The following is a 24,460-nucleotide window of genomic DNA, read 5'->3' as shown; positions in this document are numbered from 1 at the left end:
CTGCTTGCAGCTAATGTTGGGGCAATATCGGCCAAACCATATGCACAGTACGAGTGCACTGACTCACCTGACTGAGCCCACGAAGCTTTATTCTGTGCCTTCACACACAGCTCTAAGAAACTGCTCTGTAGGGCCATAAAAATATGGTCTACACCAATAAAGAAGTACAGGAAAAACAAAACCCAAACATTTTTAACTTAGTTTAAAAAATAAAATACCCTGCAAAAGTTTTCTGCCAGGGGCAGCTAGGTGGTGCAGTGGATAGAGCACCAGCCCCGGATTCAGGAGGACCTGAGTTCAAATGTGACCTCAGACACATAACATTTACTAGCTGTGTGACCCTGGGCAAGTTACTTAACCCCACTACCTAACCAAATTAAAAAAAAAAAGTTTTCTTCCTGTTTTCAGCCTGGGTTTCCATTTGCTGAAAAATCCATATTTTCTAAGGGCCCAGGCCATTGCAGAGGAGGAACTCTTGGTCAACCTCAGGCTCAGAGATTTCACAAGTGAAGGGTCCTCAGTAGGAGCTCTTCCCCTCGCCTTTGAGCTCAGCACTTCTGCTCCCTCTACTTCCCCTATTTCCCCCATAAGGACTCTCTTTCTCTGTTCCCTTAGTTCTTCTTTCTTCTCAGAGAATCAGAAGCAGTAAGAGAAGAGTCAGCGTACTGCCCCTTGTACTGCCTCCCCAGGTTCCAGACTGAGGAGGCATGAGGTGAGGTGTCCTTACCCCCTAAATGCCTGAAGAGGTCCAGAATGGCCAGAGAAGCCCCACTGCTGCTGTTCCTGATGTCACTGGGAATCTCAGGTGAGGAGGAAAGGCATGGAGGAGGAAAAGGGAATGAGAAGAGAAGGGAGTGAGATCAGGCAACTGTGCAGACACGTCAGGGGGCAGAGAGGGAGGCTATCTGGGGAGCCTGGACTGCTTCTACAGAGCATAATCTGGGGGAAGGAGGCTTCCTGAAGAGACTAGGTCCCCTCTTATCCTAGTTTCCTCCAGTCAGACCAGGGAGAGGGTCTTGAGCTGTAACCCAAACTTCTGCTGACCTGAAGCTGTGCTCTGCAGGCTCCCAGGAAACAAGAAGTTTGGATGAGAACTACTTAAGAAAAGAAGGGCAGATGTTGAATGTAAGCTGCTCGTATCCTCTCAAGGACCATGAGAAGTCTTGGAAAGTTTGGTGTAAACTACAAGAGAATAGAAAGGATTGTAACAAATTAGTGGTCATAACAAAATTCTGGGTTTTCACCAAAGAAGGTAAATTCTCCCTTCAATTAATTGATGAGTCTAAGTCTGGCCACATCATCATCATAATGTCAGGACTCAGGGAAAAGGACTCAGGACATTACTGGTGCATGACCATCAAGAAAAACAATGCCATTATCCTCAAGAGAATCCACCTGGTAGTGTCTCCAGGTAAGACCATTTCAACTCAAATCTCAATGAATTCAGAAAAATTTTATTAATCACTTTCTAAAAGCAAGGTCCTTGGATGGGAGAATCAAGCCTCCTTGGGATTCCCAGATAGGACGGTTTTCTAGTCCTTTATTCTGCTCTCCTCTACCCTACTCCTCTCCACTTCCCCCTGCTCTCTACACTCTGAGATTAGAAAGAATTGGGCTACCCATCCTCGAGGTGAGTCATCTCCTTGTTTCTTTGAAAAAAAATCTTTGTGGGGTTCACTGGGGTCCAGGGAGACACACACACACACACACACACACGCACACACACACACACATTGCATTCATGCAATAGCAAGCATGCTTAGCAAATCTGTGATAGCTCTTGCATTTGTTAGCTCAAAGGAGAAAAATTAGTTTTTTAAACACAAAATGGTAAATAAACTTTTTAAGAAGCAAGGATGAATTCCTCCCAAATCCCAGAGAAACATTAGGTTCCAAGGAGAATGTACTTGCACTATTAGAAGACAGAGTGAGAACAGAGAAAGGAAAATAAAGCTAACTGGGATCAGTCTCCAACCTGAATGGAGTTTATCCATGAAGGATCTGCCCCATGTAGTCTACGCATGCTTCATCCACATTGTCTTGGCTCTGCAGTTTTGATCACTGAAGATTTCCCCTCTGTTCCACATAACAGCAGGTCCTTCATGGTGTCAGTTTTAATGGCTCCAGGTCAAAAAAGGATAAGCTAGTAAATCAAGGTTATCTCTTCTGCCAGCCCCAAGATCAGGACTCTTTAGGTTGAAGAAGAGGAAGCTAGCAAATTTTTGCTCAAAACTCTGTCTCTCTCTGTCTCTCTGTCTCTGTCTGTCTCTCTTTCTCTCTCTGTCTGTCTGTCTGTCTGTCTGTCTCTCTCTCTCATGCACACGCACATGCACAATCACACACAAACTTGCTTCATTCTACCCTCTAGACCCTCTCTCTTGGAAGCAGTGGAGCCACAGCTGGAACTGAAGGAGATACCACTTGTCTTCATGTCATCAGATTCAGCCATCTGCTGAGGACAGGGAGAGCAGCCCCAATGAAATATTTAACCAAGCCATCTGGGATGGCAGAGCATTATGACAAAAAGAACAAAATAATAAAATACTAGAAAATACACAAGGAATGATATAGGATACAATATAGTATGAAACAATATAATATGAAATACAGTGCTTTGCTATAGTGCATAGTATTTTGTAAAAGGAACTATCTACCAATAGCTCCTGAGAAAGGACAGATGGAAGGCAGGAAGGCAAGTGTCTCTCCCACATGTTTCTCTCACTGTCTTCTTTTTGTAGCCCAGAACACCACCAAAGAGATTTGGACTACTTCAGGAGTCCCTTCCAACACTCCAGCCACCTGCAGGTACAAATATTTCCCTGTGACCCGTAAGCCCCCTGTCCAGCATTCCCTGTATTCCTCCAAGTCACTTATCCATGTGTTTTCCTAAGCTAAATTTATCTAGATTCTAATTTCACTGACCTGTGTTCAGTCTTATTGAGCACCTCTCTTCTCCATGCGAAGAAAAGAGAGCCAGGAAGCCCAAGGTAAGTCTGGAGAATATGTCCTTAATATTTCCCCCACTTAAGTTTCCTGTGACCTGAATTCATATTCTTTCCATGCCACAGTCCAGTGTGCTTGATGTGATGTGGAAAGCTCCTCTCCCTATTTCCCCTCTGATCCATCGCCAGTCATCTGCTTATCACACCTGTCTAATCTTGAGATAATACAGACAAACCAGGTCAGACATATGAGGGACTGGTCACCAGTTAGTAATCAAAAGCAAAGGAGATTCCCTCCCAGTCAAGCAGAGGAGCCCCCACCCCAGACTTCCTGCCTGCCCACCTGCACCCAAGAGCTTTCCTTTATTCCTGACTTAAAGGAACCAAGCCCAGCAAAATGGTGTAGTATAGAAAGTACAGGGTAGGATGAGATTTCTGTCCTCTTAGCACTCCAGTTAACAGCTATGAGAGATTAGGGAAGTGTCTAGAAAGGATAGAAGATGACAGCTGCTTCTTTCCTGGGTAGGTGCTGTAATAATAATAGTTAGCATTTACATAGTATTGTAAAGTTTACAAAGCACTTTACATACATTTTCTCATTTGATCCTCTTAACAACTCTAGGACCTAGGTACTATTCATCCTCATTTTACAGTTGAGTAAACTGAGCAGACAAAGGTTAAGTGAGCTGCCCAGAGTCACACAGCTGGTAAGTGTCTAAGACTATATTTGAACTCAGGTCTTCCAAGATCCAGGCCCAGTGATCTATCCATTAAGCCACCAGAGATGATCTAATCCAACCTTTTCATTTTAAAGATGATGAAAATGAGACCCAGGGAGGAAAAAGTGAACTGCCCAAAGTTCTACTCCCTTCCTTTATGAGTTACTAGTAGACTAGAACTAAAACCCAGATCTCCTATCTCCTAGTCCAAGGTTTTCTTAGCATATTATATTGTGTAAGCATGTTCTCTGAGCTCTTCTGTAAAGCCTGTGTGCCTTTAAAACATTTACCTTGGGATCTGTCATGGTGCTTGAAATTCCACCTCGAGGTGTTGCCTTGGGCAGCAAAGGAGGAGGGAAAAGTCTCCCCATTAAATTAAGGCTTTGGCTTAAGACAGGGCTTTAGAAGGACTCTGTGAACATATGCTTGTTCTCTTCAGGGGCAATATTCATACCCGTTATCATTCAATAAGTTTTAATTAAGTGCCTCGTATGCCAGTCACTGTCCTAGGTACTAAAGATAGAAAAGTAAAAAAGAGAAACAATTCCTACTCTCTAGAAACTTCTGCTCAATCATGGGAGACAACATCTATATGGTATATGTATGTATATGCATGCACATATATACATATACACACAGACACTATATATGCATGTATGCATATACTTATTTAGGCATACACAGAATAAACATAAAATAAATACTAGGTAATGAAATACGAAGTAATTAGGGAGTATGTGCACTAGCAGTTGTGGAAGTGGTGCTTGATCTACTTTTTAAAGGCTGTGAGGGATGTTGTTAGGCAGAGGTAGAGAAGGAGTGCACTTCATCCATGAGAGATGGAATGTCCAAGTAAGGATTAGAAAAATAAATGATAGTTTGGCTGCATGGTATAGTGTGGAAAGGGAAGTAATATATGTTGAAACTGGAAAGGTAGATTGAGACCAGGTTGTAAAAGGCTTTAAAAATCAAATAAATGAATTTATATTTTATCCTAGAAGCAAAAGAGAATCACTGAAGTTTATTGAATAGAGGAATGACAGTCAAATCTGTACTTAGGAAAATTCATTTGGACAACAATGTGAAGATGGACCAGAGTAAGCAGAACCGTGAATCAGGGAAATTGATTAGGAGGTTACTACAATAGTCTAGGTATGTGGTAGGAGACAGCTGAGTGGTGCAGTGGATAGAACACTGGGCCTGAAGTCAGAAAGACTCATCTTTATGAGTTGAAATCCAGCCTCAGACACTTCCTACATGTGTGACCCCGGGCAAGTCATCTAATCTTTTTTGCCTCAGTTTCCTCATCTGTAAAATGAGTCAGAGAAAGAAATGGTGAACCACTCCAGTATCTTTGCCAAGAAAACCCCAAATGGGGTCATGAAGAGTCAGACATGACTGAAAAATGATTTAACAAAAGGTAGGTATAATGAGAACCTGAACTAAAGTTATAGCTATGGGAAAAGAAAGAGGGATAAGTTGAAAGAGCTGTTGTGGAGGTGGAAATGACAACATTTAGAAAGTGAATGAATATGTGAAGTTGACTAAGTCAAGGATAATGCCAACATCACAAACCTGAGAGACAAGAAGAATGGGAGTGCCCTTGAAGGAAACAGAAATTTGGATATATCATCTCCCCTGTTAGGATGCAAGCTCTATAAGGACAGGAACTGGTTTTGCTTTTTCTTTGTATCTCTAGCTCTTAGCAGTGAGTGGCACATAGTAAATGCTTAACAAATGCTTTTTGAGTAATTGAAGTTTCGTAAAAGGGTATGTTTGTGGGGGTGGGGGGAGGAAGGGAGATAATGAGTTCTCTTTTGGACTGCTTGAGTTTAAAATGTTTCCAGTCTGGAAAACTTGCAATGTTCATTAGACAATGATTCAAGCCTGGTGCTCAGGAGAGAAACAGGCTGAATATATAGATCTGTGAGTTGTTTGCATAGAGATGATATTTAAATCTGTGGGAGTTGATATACTAACAAAGAAGGAAAGAAGGTCCAAAAGAGACCCTTGGAGTATACCCATATTTAAGGGGCATGATACAGATAATAAGTGAGCATAGGAGTCTGAAGAGAAATAAACAAAAGGTAGAAGGAGAGCTGGGAGAGAGTGGTTTCACAAAAACCCAGAAAGGAGAGAATATTTAGGAGGGGGAGATGGTCAATGGAGTTAAATGTAACACACAGATTAAAAAGGATGAGGCCTTTGAAAACACCATTAGATCTGGTGATTAAGAGATCATGGATGACTTTAGAGAGACCAGTTTTAGGAAATGACACTTTGGATAAAGTTGGAAGCCAGTTTGTAAAGGCACAAGAGAAAAGGTGAAGTTGAGACAACAGGTGTGGATAGCTTTCTCTAGGAATTTGACAGAGAAAGAGAGAAGAGACATAGGATAATAGGTTGAAGGGACGATAAATTCTAAAGAAGGATTTTTTTTAAATGGGGGAGATGAGCAAATTTGAAGGCAGCAGAAAAGTAACTGATAGGAAGAAATTGAAGGTCAGAGAGAAAGAAGGAATGATTAAAGGACCAATGAAGAAAACAAGAAAGGACAGATTAAGGGCATATGTAGAGAGGCTGTGCTAGAAAAGGGCCACTTCATCAAAAATTGGAAGAGGAAAGCCTGGAAGATGAAGTCAAGGAGCTTTGAGAAGAAGAGAAGGTGAGTAAAGGCAGCATTTGAAGAAGGCCTTAGTTTTTTTCATTAAAAGAAGAGGCTAAAACCTCAGCTGAGAATGAAGGTTAGGAGCCATCATAGGAAGACTGAGGAGAGGAGAGAAGAGAAGATTTGGAATAGCTACTGTAGGGAGTCAAATAGGAAATTAATTAGAGAGAAATGAAAATATTTTGCATCCATAAGGTCCCAGTTGACATTAAATAAGATAAAGACAGCTCAGTTTTTGTGACTTTTTCCAGTTCCTTTCATCAGCATGAGTAGGAGTGTAAGAGGTCAATGGTGGGAGTAAACTGGGGTTGGGATATAGAAAGAATTAAACCATGAGAGGCAAAGGATTCATGAGCAGAAGCTGATGTGGCATCAACCCAGGCCAGCTGGCTTGAGATTCTGGAAAAAGAGAAGTGATATCAGGAATCCGGAAGTGACTGTGGGTAGCTACAGTGTGTTCTGACATCTTCTCCAGGACCAGTGTGATTAGGTGGAGGGTGGGAAGAGATGATATGGGAGAAGGTATAGCCAGTGTTGGAGAGGGTGGCCTTGAGTGCTATATTATCTGGGGAGGCCCTGTCCAGAATGAAAGTTTATTCATTATGGAATAGGAATTCCAAAGGCAGAGTGGAAAGGGAGATCACAGTTGGAGTGGGAAGGGAAGGGCTGAAGAAGAAAGAATGAGAAAAGAGGAAGTAGGAATCAAAACCATTTACTTCTAGGCAGGCAGCAATTAATAAAGATAGAAAAAGGTAGAGTTTACAAGGCATAAAGTGAGCAGATGGTGACAAGTGAATAAGAATACTTAGTCTCTGGAGTTTTATGATGGAGACCTTCCTAAACTATCTCTAAGCCTATGACCTTATGACAGGATAGGTAAGTTTTGGTGAGAAGAGGATACTGGGAAAGGTTCGGAATAAGAGGAACTGCTTTAAACTAGGAGCTAAGCACTGAAATAGAGAACTCTTGGCAGCTAAGGGCAAACAGAAGGAGGAATCTGAGATCACTGGAGACCAGTGGGAAAAAAAATCACAAAAGGTGGTAAGAGGCTCCTAAAGCCAAAATCTACCTATTCTCACTGAATAATTTGATTTCCCATAGTTTGGATCTCTCTCTCTCTCTCTCTCTCTCTCTTTCTCTCTCTCTTTTTTCCTTCTCACCTGACACATCTCTCTTTCCATAAGTTTCTTAGAAAAGGAGAAATTCCTCATTTTGGGTGTGGTCCTGACCTTCCTGCTCCTATTAGGGGTCCTTATTACAGGAACTGTGTACATCAAGAAACTCCACCAGAAAGTCAAGAAAGGTAAGAGAGAGAAAACTCTCACCTCTCTCTCTCTCACTTTCTGCCTCTCACTGCCCTCATGCTCCACACCCTCACATCTTTCTAGCATTTACGTCCCAGGGGCTGGGGAAAGATGACCCAGGATGGATTCTGTAGAGCCTCTGGGCCATCCCTATGCTGATCCCTTTATATTTCTCTCCTGTGACACACTCGTTCTACTTTGTTATGGTTAAAGTTTGCTTATCCTCTTGGTAGACTGTGAACTTCTTGGGGCCATAGACTGCATCTCATTCATCGCTGTAACTCCCTCAGGGCTTGGTAACACAGGCCTTTTACACATATGTTCATAAATGTGGCAGCTAGGTGGCACAATGGATAGGGCTCCAGGTCTGGAGTGAGGAAGACTCTTCTTCCTTAATTCAAATCTGGGCTCAGATACTTACTAGCTGTTTGACCTTGGGTAGGTCACCTGTTTGTCTCAGTTTCCTCACCGGTAAAATGAGCTAGAGAAGGAAATGGCAAATTACTCCAGTATCATTGACAAAGAAAAACCAAATGGGGTGGTGAAGAGTTAGACATGATTGAAATGACTGCATGACAACAACAAAAGTTTATAAACATGCCTTAAATGAATACACAGACCTTTCAAATCCAAAAGGTTTCTTTTTAAATTCACTGAGTATGTCACAAATATTTGCATGGATATATAAAATATGGGATCTTTCTCTTCCCTTTCCCCACTTTCTCCAGGCCACTGCCCACAATTCAAATAAATTCAACTCATTTAATTCAATTTAATTCCACAAACATTTGCTAAGTGCCTTCTATGAACACAGCGATTGGCAGTGGAGCTCATGAAAAGATATGATACAGACTTACAGTATAATGGGGGAAAGGCGTGAGCCCGAATAATTATCATACAAGCTCCTTACAAATAGGGATTGTTTCTTTGTGCTTGTATTTTCAGTATCTGGCACATAGTAGGTGCTTAAGAAATGTTTCTTGATTATATTTGTTTGCATATTGTCTCCCCTATTAGATTGTAAGTTCCTTGAGGTCAGGGACTATCCTTTGCCTCTTGTTTGTATTCCTGGTACTTAGTAAGCATTTAATAAGTGTTTATCGATTGATCAGTTGATTGTCAGTTGATACAAAGGAAAGTTATATAAGGGTAATAGAATGGTTTATTCATAATGTGCTGAGGAAATTAAAAAGGAGGACTCTCCCTTTCAGCTGGTTTTGGAGAGGGGAAAAGTTGGAGAGGGGGGAGATGGAAAGCTTCACAGAGGAGGTGTCACTTGACTTGGGCCTTGAAGGAAGGGAGAGACTACAGCAGATAGAAATGGGCCTGGACCTGGGTCTGGGGAGTGCTATTGCAGGCAGAGATAACAGAATGAGCAAAGACATGCAGACAGAAGAAGGCAGGATGAGAAAGGAGGGAAAGGTCCAGGTTGTTTGAAACATAAAATAAATGAAAAAGAGTACTAGGTAATGAGCCTAAAAAGGTGGATCAGAGTCAGATGGTGCAGAACCTTAAATGCCAGGTCAACATTATTTGTTGACAATAGGGATCCATGGAGGCTTTCAAGTGGAAGAATGACATAAAACACCTACAGATACTCTATGGATATTAATACCCTATTACTTTTAATAGGTTAAGGTTAATTTAATTAATTTTAATTATAATATTATTTATCATGTATATTCTATATTTGTATGTATTTATACTATACATAATATTATGTTATAACAATATATAATGGTATATAATATATTTAAAAGAGATAACTTATTTGTTGTTCAGTCAGGTCCTACTCTTCATAACCCCATTTGAAGTTTTCTTGGCCAAGATATTAGAATGGTTTCCCATTTCCTTTTTCAGATGAGGAAACTGAGTAAAGTGACTTGCCCAGGATGACACAGTTAATAAGTATCTCAGGCCAGATTTGAACTAAGGAAGATAAGTCTTCCTGACTCTAGGCCCAGCACTCTATCCACTGCACCACCTAGCTGCCCTAGATAACCTATTACTTTCCCCAGTTGGGTCCTCTTCACTGCTACTGTTCCTACCAATTTCAGGGAATGAAACACAGGAATGTGAAGTTTTGAACGGATTGGAGGCAATAGTGAAAAGCAAAAGAAAGGGTAAAAGGAAGGAAATAAGCATTTATTAAGCACCCATGTGCCTAACACTGTGGTGACATCTTTAAAAAATATTTCATTTAATCCTTACAACAATGCTAAAAGATAGCTGCTATTGTTATCACCATCTTCTAAGTGAGGAACTTGAAGCAGACAGATGTCCAGGGTCACAAAGCCACTAAATATCTGAGGGCAGATTTGAGCTCAGGTCTTCCTGACTCTAGGTCTGGCGCTCTATCCACTGCACCTACCATAGAAAGCATCAATCAATCAATAAACATTTATTAACCTCTGATGATGTGCCATTGCTATGCTAAATGTGGCCCACTGTCTGTGGTATGCATTCTGAAGATGAGGGTGGAGACAATCAGACCTAGGCAAACAGAGGAAGAGGAGGGGTAGAACATCTCCTCTCAACTTCCCCATAAGGAGTCTGGCTGCTAAAGGTGTGTGTTTTGGCAGGTGATGATTTCCATCAAATGAGCAATGACTTTGAGAACAAGAGGCAAAAATCTAGGGTAAGTAAAGCTAACCATTTTTTAATGGTTAAACATTAAACATGCCTACCTATAAAGGGCTTCCTCTTTTTCATCTGTATTATCTCAGCCGACCCACCCTGGAGCCCTGTACTGTGGACAGGATGGGGTTTATCCCCACATCTCAGAGTAGATTCTAGGATCTTAGAATTTAGAGGTAGAAGGGAACAGAGAGATTTGCTTAGTTCAACCCATTCATTTTAGAAGGGAAGGATTTTTTTAAAACTTTAGTAACATTTTATTTTTTATTCCCAATTACATGTAAAAACAATTTTTAACATTCATTTTTTAAAATTTTGAGTTCTAAGTTCTCTCCCTCCCTCACCTCTCCCTGAAATGATAAGCAATTTTTCTAAAGGTTATATATGTACAATCATGCAAAGTATATTTCTGCATTAGTCATGTTGTGAAAGAAAACACAGGCCAAGAAATAAAAAGCCATCAAAAAATTAAATGAAAAATAGTATCTGCATTCAGACTCCATCAGTTCTTTCTCTGGAGGTGGATGGCATTTTTCATCATGGGTCTTTTGGGATTGTCTTGGATCATTGCATTGCTGAGAATAGCTAAGTCATTCACAATTCATCATTCTTACAATATTGCTATTACTATGTTATCATGTTCTCCTGATTCTGCTCACTTCACTTTGCATCAGTTCATGTAAGTTTTCCAGGTTTTTTCTGAAATCATCTTGCTCATGCAATAGCACAATACTGTTCCATTACAATCGTATACCACAACTTGTTCAGCCATTCCCTGATAACCCCTCAATTTCCAATTCTTTGCCACCACAAAAAGAGCTGCTATAAATATTTTTTTACATATAGGTCCCTCCCATCTTTTTAAAAATCTCTTTGGGATACAGACCTAGTAGTGGTATTGCTGGATCAAAGGATAAACACTATTTGATAGCCCTTTGAGCATATTTCCAAACTGTTCTCCAGAATGGTTGGATCAGTTCACAACTCCACCAACAGTGCATTAGTGCCCCAATTTTCCCACATCCCCTCCAACATTTATCATTTTTCTTTCTGATAGATGTGAGGTGGTACCTCAGAGTTGTTTTAATTTGCATTTCTCTAATTAACAGATAGCTTTGATTAGAAGAGAAGAGTCTAAGGTTCAGAGAGGTGAACAGAACTGACTAAGGTCACACAAAAAGTTAACTGCAGAATGAAAACTTCTGTCCATATTTCCTGACTCCCAGTATTGCACTCTTTTGACTACAGTAACCTCTGTCCAGAGCTAAAAACAAAACTCAATTTATTTACCAAAAAGTCATCTTCCTCATTCTTTAATCTTTGAGTAAGATGAATCTTCTCCCTTCCTAGTCCCAAGGACCCAGTTGGAGATAGACCTGCCATCTAAAGGAAGGAGATCTGTCATTTTTATCTATTTTTTGGTGAAGCAGTTGTGGTTAAGTGATTTGCCCAGAGTCACACAACTAGTAAGTGTTATGTATCTAATGCTGGATTTGAACTCAGGTCCTCCTGACTCCAGAGTCAGTGCTCTATCCACTACACCAACTAGCTGCCCCAGATCTGTCATTTTTTAAAAAAAATTATCTAAAATATTTCTCAAAACAGTAAAAGGTGGTGTTTATGTCACCAGTCATAAAGCTTGTGTTTGAAATGAGAAACTTCATTTTCAGTATTTATGCATTTATTGCCTTGTACACAGAGCCATAATGAAGTATTCTCATGTGCAAAAAAAAAAAAAAAAAAGTTGGAAAGTGTCATTAGTGAGTGGAGGAAAGATATAGAAGACAACCCCTAGGAAGAAACAAAGGGCAAATGGGGGCGGGGCTGGCTATCTCATTGGACAGTTGCAGGGACTGGAATGGGTGGGGGGTTGAGGAAGGGGTGATGAAGAAGATGGTTTCCTCTAGTTGGATACAATCCAATTGGGCAAGAGGATAATCACTTAGAAGGTCAGAGAGGGGGAAAGTAGCAGGTGGAGGTGCAGTAGTCCAGTGAAAAAGGGGCAGATGCTCATAGCAAAAGGTGGGGCCCCAGGAGAGGGGCTGGATCTTCATGGTGCAGATGCATGGACATAGAAGAACTGTTAGTTGAACTTTACAGACAACCTCTGGGAAGAGAAGTATTAGATAGAGGAAGGCACAGGAGGCAAAAATTAGTGGAGATCAGCTTTGAGGCAGGAAAGGATGTTTTTCTAGATGCATAGCCCACAGAAATACCTAAAAAGTATTGGAATAAAAGAAGGGAAAATGTTGTGTCCATGCCCCTTTAGAAGGTGGGCAACCAGAGAAAAGGCCCTAGTTATCCATACTATCAAAACTCTAGAGATGGAAGATACTTTGGAGGTCATCTAGTCTAACCTCTTCATGTTATAGATGGAATACTGAGGCTCAGTTAAGTGGCTTGTTCAAGTTCACACAGGCAGAGCTGAGATATGAACTCAGGTTTCTGTGATTCCAAAATCAGTGCTCCAAATACTAACACTCTTTTGTCTGTACTATTCTACTTATATATATTTTAAATTTGTTTTATGGTTCTCCTAGAGGCAACTAGGTGGTATGGTGGCTCCAAGAAACTGTAGCATGCACAGCAGCCACACCATGATAAAACCATCTCAACAGATGAACTAAACCAGGTTGAAAGTAACCAAGGGGTCTCAAACCTGTCAGTGAGTTAGGGGGATGTCTGTCCTAAGCATGTGAAGTCATCCCCATCAGAATGGTTGGATGAGAACAATTTGTTCTAATGGCCATGAAGGCAGCTGAAGCAGGCACTGTGGAGCACTTAGAGTTTGGTCAGACATGGAAGATGCCAAGGTCATCCACTGCATCCAGGCCATTGCCAGTCATCTTGACTTTGTCTTGTCACTAGAATTTGATGACTCTGGAACAGAGAATGAGACTGACCATTTTGCTCCACTCTGCCTCACTTAAATCCAATTCACAAGCAAGTCAAGACATCACCCTGTGATGTCATTGATCCATTTAGAAAGGAAGGACAAGCAACAATAGATGGTGTGTGGTTGTGGTTGTTGTCATTGAGTCACTTCAATCATGTCCCATTCTTCTTGACCCCATTTGGGATTTTCTTGGCAAAGATACTAAAGTGGATTGCCATTTCCTTCTCCAGCTCATTTTACAGATGAGGAAACTGAGGCAAGTAGGGTTAAGTGACTTGCCTAGGATCACACATCTAGTAAGGGTCTGAGGCTGGATTTGAACTCAGGAAATTGAATTTTCCTGACTTCAGACCCAGCACTGCACCACTTACCTGCCCCCCATATAAATATTGGTGCTATTATTATTAATTATTATTATCTACAACCAAAAAACTAATCACCTAGTAGATAATTTGTTGGTCAGGAGTCTCTGCAGACTTAAACTGGTACTTGGGTAAGAGACATGGTTTGTTTTCAGACCTGTGCTCAAGGTCTTCCTAAATTGGTAGAAGTGACCAGAGCTTGGTCTCCAGCCCAGGGTTACTTCCACACCACTAGTAGGCATCAGAGGAAGATTTTTGTGAAGGCTGAGTTCCCTGCAAGATTGAGGCAATAGCTACTCTAGAGTTTTCCTTTATTCCAAGAGCTTTTGGGGAATGTAATGGTAATCTCACTATGGAGAGTCTGAGGATGCCCATTGGTCCCTTGTTGAGAGGATAAGGAACAGGTCCTAATTGGGTGCTAGGGACTAGGCATCTCTCCAAGGTGATTGACTTACTGAGACTCTGAGGCAACTCCTCCCCTCTGATCTATAAACATGAACTGACAGACCTGATCAAAACTTTTGAGGCTGCTTGGTACCTTGCTAAACAGAAGACCGGTGGGAGACTACTTTTCTGTGTAGTGATCTGTCTCCTGAACAGGAAAAGGATGTACACGGCAGCTACAAAAATTCATTTTGGATCCCTTAATATAGGTATCCCTTGATTTGAGTTCACTAGTGTTATTCTAAATTCATCAGATATTAAACTGTGGCCTATTACAAGTGAAAATGAATAAGTTATAGTTACAGAACTTTACAAATATTATCTCATTTGATCCTCACAGCAACCCTAGGAAGTAGATGTTGTCATTATCCCCATTTTTACATATGAGGAAACTGAGGCAGATAGCGGTTAAGTGACTTGCCCAGAGCCATATAGCTAATAAGTATCTGAAGCTAGATTTGAACTCAGGTCTTCCTGACTCCAGTTCCAGGGCTCTATCCACTGTACCGGCTAGCTGCTGTCTAGCTTGTGAAGTCTCCTTCCATATTCAGAACCCTACAATCAAATCATGTGCTCATTCAAGATACTAGTCATCTTTCAATATTCTGCTAATTACCAAGTACCAGGAACTCTAAGGAAGCAAGCCAGTGATGGGGAGTCCAGATACTCCCAATATCTACCTACAGATGACTAACTATCCCTGTCTATAGCTTCTAGATAGAGATCTAGAAGCAGCTTTGCCACTAACTCCACTTGTGACCTTAGCAAGTGACTTTTCTTCTTTTGAGTTCAGTTTCCTCAACTCTTAAGTGAGAATGTTGATGTAGATCAACAGTTCTTAGCCTTTTTGTATCATATGGACCCCTTCAGAAACCAATGGACCCTTTTACAGAATAGTGTTTATTGCCTACCTTTGTAATTAAAGAAATGTTTAATTTCAGTTAGAGTTCAGTGAAAATAAAGATTTTTGTCCTATTCAGAGGGTCCTTGAACTTCTGCTTTAGGTGATCTCTAACAGAATGTCTATACATGAATTCATAACATTCCTGGTGATGCTGAGGCGTGTTGTCCTTTGCCACTACAGCATTTCAAAGCCTCATAATGTGAGCACCAAAGCTGGCATTGGTGAATCCTCCAATCTCAATCTTTAATTTATGTTGATATTCTCCTTTTACTAGGGCATCACCAAGGAGATGGACTATGAAGAAGGTCCTGGGGACATCCATTATGCCTCAGTGACCTACATTGGCCCCAGAGAACCGATGTGCACAAACACACAGAAGGCATCCAGCTCGAAGACTATGCAAATGCCCTTTGAGTCTGTGGAATATGCCAGCATCACAAGGGCTGAACATCAGCATCCCAAATCAACAGCCATATATGAGTCAATGGGCAAGGAGAGTTAGTCATCTGTAGGTGCTTAATAAATACATGTTGATTGCTAATATAGAAATATGTTTTTCATGATTCACATGTATAATTGATATTATACTGCTTCCCTTCTCAATGGGTAGGGGAGGGACTAGAGAGGAGAAAATTTAGAACTCAAAAAAATTTTTAAATGAATGTTAAAAATAAATAATCAATTTATTTTTTAAAAATAAAGTCAGCCCAAATAAAAAACATGTTCATTGATTAATTGATCAGAAATATATTGGGGATCTCCTTTGTTGTGAGCCCTGTACCCAGGGTCTTTGGGAGCAGGGATGTAGGAGCAGGGGGTAGGGGATGGAGGAAGACAGTGACAAATTAATAGTTGGCAATTAAGTCTTCATCTTACATTTTCAGTGGAGAGATAAAAACAAGGGACCATTTAAGAATAATTACAGAAATAATATACTAATTAACTTATTTCTTCCAATACATGTTTATGGTGTACCTATTACCGCAGCGGGGTTCTTGCTGCTGCTCAGCAATCCTCCTCTCCTCAAACCACCCTCTCTTCTCTAACTGAAGGGTTCTTGGGCAGCAGGTCTAGCCTTAACATCATGACTACACCTCTTGCTTCTTTGGATCCACTAATGCATAGTAAATATTCAGATTAAAATGTAATTATGAAATATTTAGAAAAATAAATAAAAATATAATAAAACAAATAATGTTAATGTGGTTTTTTAAAGTTGTGTCTGTTCATGGGGATCTTTTATGTACAGTTTAATGGCCTCTGTTTCTATTTGAGTTTAACACCACTGTTCTATCCTATTCACCCCAGTGATTCTTCTAAACTTTCTCTTCTTTCTTCAAACCTCCCACAGCATTTTCTTTCCCTACTAAAAAAAAAAAATTGAGGCTGTTCCTTGTGAACACCCTCTTCTCCTTCTGTCAGTCAATCAGTCAATAAATCAACAAGCATCTATGAAGTGACTACTATGTGCCATATTTAGAGACATCTCCACTCCAAATGTTCATATGGACTATTTGTGCCTGACCTATGTTTGAGCCTGCCAAAACTCATATTGGTCTGATCAGCCACAGTTGGACACACTATACCTTGACCCCAATATGTGATGTCATTTTGGTTTTCTTTAAGAACAGCCAACTATGTGCCAGTCATTGTACTGATTGCTGGTCATACAAATACAATATATGAAATGATTCCTATTCACAAGGAGTTGACAATCTAATTAAGGGAGCCCAGAGGACATATATAAGTATATACAGAATAAATATAAAGAGAATAATGAAGAAGTTAATTACAGTGTAGTTTGTAGGGGAGGGCAGCGGCAGTGGAAAGAATCAGGAAAGGTTTCGTGAAGAAGGTGGTACTGGAGTTTCAAGTTGAAAGAAGAGATAGATGCAATGAGTTGGAGGGTGAGGGAGGAGTGCCTTCCAGGGATAGGGGACATCCTCCTACATCCCTCCGATGTCACCTCCTAACTATTTCCCCTTTTCCCTTCCCCTTGACAAGGTCTGGCCACCATCTCATCCCTCCCAACTTCTCCAACAGATTATTCCAACTATTATCCCCTCTCTTTCTAATCTTTACTATCTCCTTACCTATTGGTTCCTTTCATGCTGCCTAAAAATACAACCAAGTCTCCCTCACCATTTAAAAAAAAAAACCTTTACTAGATGTTACCATCATCTATCATCCTATATCTATCCTCAACTTCTCAGATAAACTTGGAAAAGCCATCTATGTTCAGAGCCTCCATTTCTTCTCTAAATCTCTCCTAAACCCTATGCAATCTGGCTTTGGACTTCATCACTCAGCTGAAACTGCCCTCCCAAAGTTGATATCCTAATGGCCCAGTTGGATGCACTTCTTTCCCTCCTCATCTATCTTTACCTCTCAATAGCATTCAACATGTTAACCACCTTCTCTTTCTGGATTCTTTCTCCTCTTTGAGTTTTCATAACATTACACTCTTTTGGTCCTCCTACCACCTCATATCTATTTAACTACTTTGTATATCTTCATATCTGTTAACTTTATTTTTTACGTTGTATGTATTCTATATGTACTTGTTGTCTCCTTATTACATGTTCCTTTGGAATAGGGCCTGTTCCATTCACAGCAGCTAATACTATGCCTGGCATAGGGAAGGTACTGAACAAGTACTTGTTTATTGATTAATTGTTTGAAACTTGGCTTTCAGATCTTTCTAAAAGAGTAAGACTTGATAATTGGCAGCCATATTTTCCAAGGGCCCTGTTGTTTCAGGGGAGAGGCCTCAGCCCTAGCTCAGTACTCAGAGACCTGACATTTGGGAAGTCACACAGTGACTTCCCTCACATCAATCTCCTCTGAGGTCAGCACTTCTGCTCTCTGTTCCTCCTACTTTGACCATCAGGGTTTTTCACCATTCTCAAGGGAAGCTAGCATAGAATAAGGGTCCCAACCCCAATTACACCTACCCTGGGGCTAGACTGAGGGTTGGGGGCTCCCTTTGTCTTAGTCTTTTGAGAAAAAAAAGACATTAGCAGTGGGGATGGGGAGAGGTGCCTGGAATAGGACTGCAGAGTATGGGATTTGAGCCAAGTCTTGAAGGAAGCCAGGAGACTTCAGGGAGACCATTCTAGGAGTAGGAGATAACCATTGAATGGGCACAAAGTTACAGGACAGAGAAATAAACATAAGAGGAAAAGCAAAAAAACAGGACTTGCTGGATGATTGAGTATGTAGACAGGAGTAAAGTATAAAAATGTTAGAAAGATCAGACAGTTCAAGGTTATGGAGGGCTTTAAATGCCAAAGAGAAGATTTTGTATTTAATCCTAGAGGTAATAGGGAGTCATTACAATATATTGAATAGGGGAGTGAGACAGACACTTTAGGAAAATCACTTTGACATCTGAGGGGAGGTTGGTTTGGAGTAAGGAAAGACTTGAGGCAGGGAGACCAACCAGAAGACAAGTGCAATAATCTGGGTGTGAGGTAATGAAAACCCCAACCAGGGTGGTGGCTATAGAGAGAAGGGAATTAAAGAGATGCCAGAAAAGTAGAAATGATAAGACTTGGCAACAGTTTGAATATATGTGGTGGGTTCAAGATATGAATCAAGGATGACAGAGGTTGCAAGAGTAGGTTGACTGGGGGATGCTCCCAACAATAATAAGAAAGGACAACAATAATAAGGAGCCAAGATGGCGGAGTAAGAAGTAAGTCACTCTTACCCTCCCTTATTGCCCTCTGAAAGCCCAGAAAAGATCACCCCAGGAAAAACCGTGGAAGAGCTGAACCAGAAGAAAGACAGGGAGCAGCAGTCCAGTAGCCCAGGTAGCTAGAGGGATTAACAGGAAAGGCTCCTCTTACCCTGGGGGAAGGAGAGCAGTACAGAAAGGGAGGCATCCCAGCAAGCTAGCAGAAAACCCCACCTCAGCATACCAGGAGGAGATCCTGAAACCCAGGTGGTGGAGCAGGCAAACTCCAACACCAGGAACCCCGAGTGCCTCAGTGAGGGCAGGGGAACCAGTGGAAACTAGCTTGGGAAACTACCAGGTGCCTCAGCATTCTACAATAAATGGGTTTCCCAGTGCCTCAGCAAAGCTAAGAGAAGCAATGCTCCAAGGGGCCCCAGACGGATAAACATCCTGCAACATCCATCTGAAAGGAACTGAAGAAAGAGAAAGGAAGGAAAGACCTGGGTGAGCAGGAAGTCCCCAGGGCCCTACTACCCAATCCTACCCCTAGAGTTCCAGTGTTGCTGATTCCAGCCCAACACCAGGTAAGCTGCCAGAAACCCTACAGCCTCCAACTGCCAGCATTGGAGGCCCCAGCACACAAAGCCAGTAACCAGGCCCTAGGCTCCCAACACAAGAAACTTGGGTCAGTGCCCCCTGCTCCCCAGCAGGAGAGCTCAATGTCTTTAAAGGTCAGGAAATAAGCAAACACCATGAGCAAAAAGAAACGTACGATAGATTCTTATGGGAATAGTGAAGATCAAGGCAGGAATTCTGAAGGGGACAACATTGTCAACACACCCACATTTGGAACCTCAAAAGGGAATATGAACTGGTCTGTAGCACATAAAGCCTTCTTAGAAGAGCTCAAGAAGGATTTTAAAAGTCAAATGAGAGAGGTAGAAGAAAAAATGGGAAAAGAAATGAGAGGTATGCAAGAGAGAGTCAATAGCTTGGAAAAGGAAGGACAAAAATTAACTGTAGAAAACAAGTCCCTAAAAAATACAATTGGCCAAATGGGGAAGGAGGTACAAATTCTAATAGAAGAAAACAATTTGTTAAAAATTAGAATTGGGCAAATGGAAGCTAATGACTCTATGAGAGAGAGAAAATCAGTCAAACAGAAACAAAAGAATGAAAAAAATAGATAAAAATGTAAAATACCTCATGGTAAAACAACTGACCTGGAAAATCATTCCAGGAGAGACAATTGAAAAATTATTGGTCTACCAAAAAAACCACGATGAAAAAAAAAAAAGCCTGGACAGTACCTTTCAGGAAATCATAAAGGAAAACTGCCCTGAGGTCCTAGAACCAGAGGGCAAAATAGCTATAGAAAGAATCCACCAATCACCTCTTAAAAGAGATCCCAAATTGAAAACGCCAAGAAATATAGTAGCTAAATTCCAAAATTACCAGGTCAAAAAGAAAATACTGTAAGCAGCCAGAAAGAAATAATTTAAATATCATGGAACTACAGTCAGGATTACACAGGACCTTGCAGCTTCTGCATTAAAAGACTGTAGGGTGTGGAATATGATATTCCACAAGGCAAAGGAACAATAATAAGAAAGTCAGAAGAAGAGAAGTTTAGAAGGGGGGAGGAGGTAGAGTTCTGTTTTAGGACATGTTGAATTTAAGATGTTTATGGAACATATAGTTAGAGCTGGTTATTCAAGACCAGTGCTCGGGGGAGAGGTTAGGGATATCTATATAGATCTGGGAGTCATCCACGTAGATATGATAATTGAAATCATGGGAGCTGTGAGGACTCCCACCTTAAGACCACTGCTCTTTTCACTCTTCTCTTATTAATAGGAGACCACTTGTTTTCCAAAGCTGAGGCCCCTGAGCTGGGCATAAGAACAGTTTCTTTGTAATCACCCTCTGGATGAACTCTGTTGTAGCTAAATCACAGAACAGGTGGTCCCTGAGCTGGAGCAATCACCAGCAGGAACCAGGTTCTGGTCATAAAGCCTGTTTTGAGCAATAACAACAAAGACTGAGGGTTCTATGGCTGTGAGACCTATAGGGTTGGCCAGGAAAATATTGATGTTCTTTGAAGATTCTGCATGGTTGTGTCTTCAAATAAGTCCCTTCCAGCTCAAACCCATATAATTCAGCAAACATTTGTTAATCAATCCAGTAAACCTTTGTGAAGTGCCTAAGCACTGGGGATACAATTGATAAAAAAGACAGTCCCTGCCCTCAAGATGCTTACAATCTAATGAAGACAGGGGTGCTATCTTGGAGGGGGGGGACACCAGTTGGTACCTGGCATGGGGTCCTCTTCTTCCCTAGAGCTGAAAAACAAGACAAAAAAACAGAGGCAGCAGATGAAGAGTGGAGTAGGTGAAAGAACCAGACTGCTAATGTGAGGGGACAGGAGGCTGAGGAAGTCAGTCGGAAAGCCTTGAATGAGCAGCAGAGTAAGTGATGAGATTAAAGGTGATGACTTTAACCCAGGAAGAATGTCTTATTCCCGCAGAGTTGAAAACCCGCAAAGTGGTAGATGCAGAGTGAACTAAGTGCCAAGCCTTTTGACAGGGCATTGGGCCTCCTCAATAACTCCGGGGGAAAGGAGGGATTGGTCACCATCTAGCTGTCTGGGACAAGCTTCCCTCCAGCCACGCAGGGGAGCCTCTCCCTCACCCCACTCCCTGCCTGGCCACAGGAGGCTTCTTTTCTCCCTGACTCGAAAGAGTCAAACCCCAGCAAAATTGTGTAGTATGAAAAACACATAGGGCAGGGTAGGGTGTCTGATGGCAAAAAATTCTACGTTTTAAAAGGTAGCCTTTGGAAAATGAACTCTACCTCATCTCATTTGGTATTCAATTCCTTCATGCTACCTCACCATAGTTCCTGGGATGAAAAAGCCCAGCACTCACCAATTGTACAGCCTTCTACAAAGAACCCGAGTTGGAATCTCTGCTCTATTTCATGCTACTCATTCAGTTCAGGGCATCTCGGTTTCTCCCTGTATAAAATGAGACAGTCAGACTCAATGATTATTAAATCCCCATCTATAATTCCTATTATTCTATGACACAGGTGAGCAGATCTAAATCCATAGCCACTCTGAGGAGGCTGTTCCAGCTTCTCTCGGTCATTGATTTGGCTAACAGATCAGATCATTTACCTCTCACGGGGCTTGTTTCCTTATCTATAACACAAGGGAATTGGATTGGGCTCTAAAGCCCTGTTCCAATTCTAAAGTCTATGATAGGGCAGCTAGGTAACACAGTGTATAGAGCACTGGCTCTGGAGTTAGAAGGACCTGAGTTCAAATCTGGCCTCAGACACTTGACATTTACTAGCTGTGTAACCCTGGGTGAGTCATTTAACCCCAATTGCCTAGCAAAAAGTAAATAAATAAAATAAAGTCTATGATCCCATGAAAAAAGTGTTCAAGGGTGAGACCTCAATTAAGCAGAAAGTGAAATCCCAAAACCTCCCACTTCCTGAGCACTCTGATCAGCCGCTGTGATGGACAAGGATCAAGGATCTACACAGGACAGTAAATGACAATAGGCTTCTGGTTATAAGATAGTAAGTAGAAGATACCATATATATCATTTACCATTTTCTAGATGGAGTAACAGAGGCACATCAAGGTTAAGCCCAAGGTCACACACATTACAGAGGAGCCAACCTAGTCCCAGCTCTATAAATAATTTGCCCTATGACCTTGAGCAAGTCACTTCCTTACTTGGGTCTTCCATTTTTTCACCTGTAAGAGTTTAAATATAATGATCACAAAGATCCCTCCATTTCTAAATTCTGTGATCTTTTGTGTTATGCAAAATAGTACAGAGAATAAGAGAGTGAAAAAGATTTAGCCCATAAACCCAAATAACAAATACCAAAGTTTCTTTCTACTCTAAGCTGGTCCGTCCTGCCCCACATCTAACCCTACTCAGGGCCTCAGCTTGCACTTGACTTGGAGGATATGTTTGGTAGAGTAATCTGCTGAATGTGTATTCCTCCTGCCTAGTCCTAAACCCTGAATGTCTTCTTCCCAGGATACTTTGGCTCTGCCCCACTACCATCTTAACTTTCCTTATTGGCAGGGATATAATCAATGACTTGTCCCAGGAAAGCTAGTAGTAGATCCCTCTACCAGGTCCTTCCCTTATGCTACGCCCACATAAAACCACATGACATCCTTGTTCATTCATTCATTTGCTCAACAATTACCTCAAGATAAACCTCTTTCATCATGTGAAATCACAAAATTCCTATACATGGCACATAACAAACAATATCCACGCCTCCACAGATCTACCAAAAATATCATTTGGTTACTTCTTCTGCTTGGGGCTACCCTTTCCTGGATAGCACCCAGTGCTCCCCGATCTTCTCTGGAGTTCTATGTACCTCCAATCAAAAGTGATCTCACTTTGGTCCCTGATCCCTCTACTTTCTAAGGTTGGACAGTCTCAAAAAATACATCTCTGCAAATGTGTCAATGGATGTGCACTTTTGTAAAACTTTTCTCAAGATCATGTTCTCCAGAGAAGCTCAGTACCATCATGTACCACCTCTGCCCCAATCATAGTTACTACCCATCCTACCCCAGTGCCTGTTTGTCTGTTTGCTTTTTTGCTTAGGCAAATTGGAGTTAAGTGACTTGACCAGGGTCACACAGCTAGTAAGGGTCAAGTGTCTGAGATCGGATTTGAACTCAGGTCAGTGTCTGATTCTTAATCCAGACAAGACCCAATGTTCCAAATCTTATTTACTCTAGTGTGGAAGTGGAGTAGAACTGACTTGCCCAAAGTACTACTACTACTGATGCTACTACTACTACTACTACTACTACTACTACTACTACTACTACTTCTACTACTACTACTACTGCTGCTGCTACTATAACATAGGTAGTAACTGGAGGAGATGGGACTTCAACCCAAGCCCTCTGATTCTACATTCAGGGCTCTTTCACTACCCCCAAATAAATTCTACAAAAAGGTTTCATGTAATCCCCTCATTTTACAGATGATGATAATGAAGCCTAGAAAGAGAATGTGAACTATCCAAGGTTTCCCCCACCAGTACTAAAACTCAGATTTCCTGCCTCGAAATCTAGCACTTTCTATATTGTCATATTGTAAAACATGTTTTTAGGGTTACTAAAAAATCCTTCATCAGTGTGGGGACAATTTTTTTTTGCTCTGTGCTGCCTCTGAGAGACCAGATAAGCTGACTTCCAGGTTGATTAATTAATTGATTCATTGCTTTGGCAGGTAATGATTTCCATCATATCTGTGATGACTCTGAGGACCAGTGGCAGAAGCCCAGGGTGAGTAAGACTAATCATCCCTTACATGTGACCATGTACCTGTACTTCTCATGTATGTTATCTCATTTTGGTTCTCCCAACAGCCATGTGCAGTGGGACAAGGTGGGGTTTATTGCTCTCACTTCACACAACCAGACCCGAGAATCCTAGAATTTAGAGCTGGAAAAGAACACAGAAAACACAGAAAAGAACCTAGGGAGCTAAGTGGTTCAGGGAATAGAGTGCAAGTCAGGAAGACCTGAATTCAAATGTGGCCTCAAATGCTTACTAGCTGTGAGACCCTGGGTGAGCCACTTAACCTCTCTCTGCCTTAGTCTCCTCATCTGTAAAATGGGAATGATAACAGCACCTACTTCCCAGAGTTGTTGTGAGGATCAAATGAGATAATATGTATAAAGCACTTAGCACATGGTGTCTGCCACATAGGGGGCATTTAATAAATGCTTATTTCCTTTCTCGCTTTTCTAGTTCATCCAGCTCATTTTAAAAGAGAAGAAACAGAGATCCCTGGAGATTAATTGATTGGCCAAGGTCACACAGCATGCTAGTGGAGAAGTAGGGACT

The 24,460-nt window shown here is 41.3% G+C and overlaps 1 protein-coding gene across 2 annotated transcripts; it reads left to right on the top strand.

Moving 5' to 3' along the window:
• The first annotated feature begins 488 nt into the window (after positions 1-488).
• On the top strand, positions 489-15,417 carry LOC114053461 (natural cytotoxicity triggering receptor 2-like). Of its 2 annotated transcripts, none has more exons than XM_027876546.1 (6): positions 489-805; positions 1,064-1,411; positions 2,739-2,805; positions 2,933-2,987; positions 7,514-7,632; positions 15,151-15,238. In XM_027876546.1, the coding sequence occupies exons 1-6, from the start codon at positions 754-756 to the stop codon at positions 15,209-15,211; spliced, it is 702 nt and encodes a 233-aa protein (XP_027732347.1). In that variant the 5' UTR covers positions 489-753; the 3' UTR covers positions 15,212-15,238. The 2 variants fall into 2 exon arrangements, with proteins under 2 accessions (XP_027732347.1, XP_027732346.1); XM_027876545.1 differs by lacking the exon at positions 2,933-2,987 and adding an exon at positions 10,216-10,271 and having other exon boundaries at positions 511-805; positions 15,151-15,417.
• The last annotated feature ends 9,043 nt before the right edge of the window (positions 15,418-24,460 follow it).

The sequence above is a fragment of the Vombatus ursinus genome, unplaced genomic scaffold (genome assembly GCF_900497805.2).
Source record: "Vombatus ursinus unplaced genomic scaffold, bare-nosed wombat genome assembly UNPS02014811.1, whole genome shotgun sequence".
Classification (NCBI taxonomy): Eukaryota; Metazoa; Chordata; class Mammalia; order Diprotodontia; family Vombatidae; genus Vombatus; species Vombatus ursinus.
This window is presented reverse-complemented; position numbering and strand designations above follow the sequence as displayed.

Excerpts from the sequence above, each read along its gene's own strand:
- LOC114053461 (XM_027876545.1), top strand. The coding sequence starts at position 754 with ATGGCCAGAGAAGCCCCACTGCTGCTGTTCCTGATGTCACTGGGAATC. Across the intron at positions 2,806-7,513 it reads AACACTCCAGCCACCTGCAG|TTTCTTAGAAAAGGAGAAAT; the intron begins GTACAAATATTT and ends TCTTTCCATAAG. Across the intron at positions 7,633-10,215 it reads CCACCAGAAAGTCAAGAAAG|GTGATGATTTCCATCAAATG; the intron begins GTAAGAGAGAGA and ends GTGTTTTGGCAG.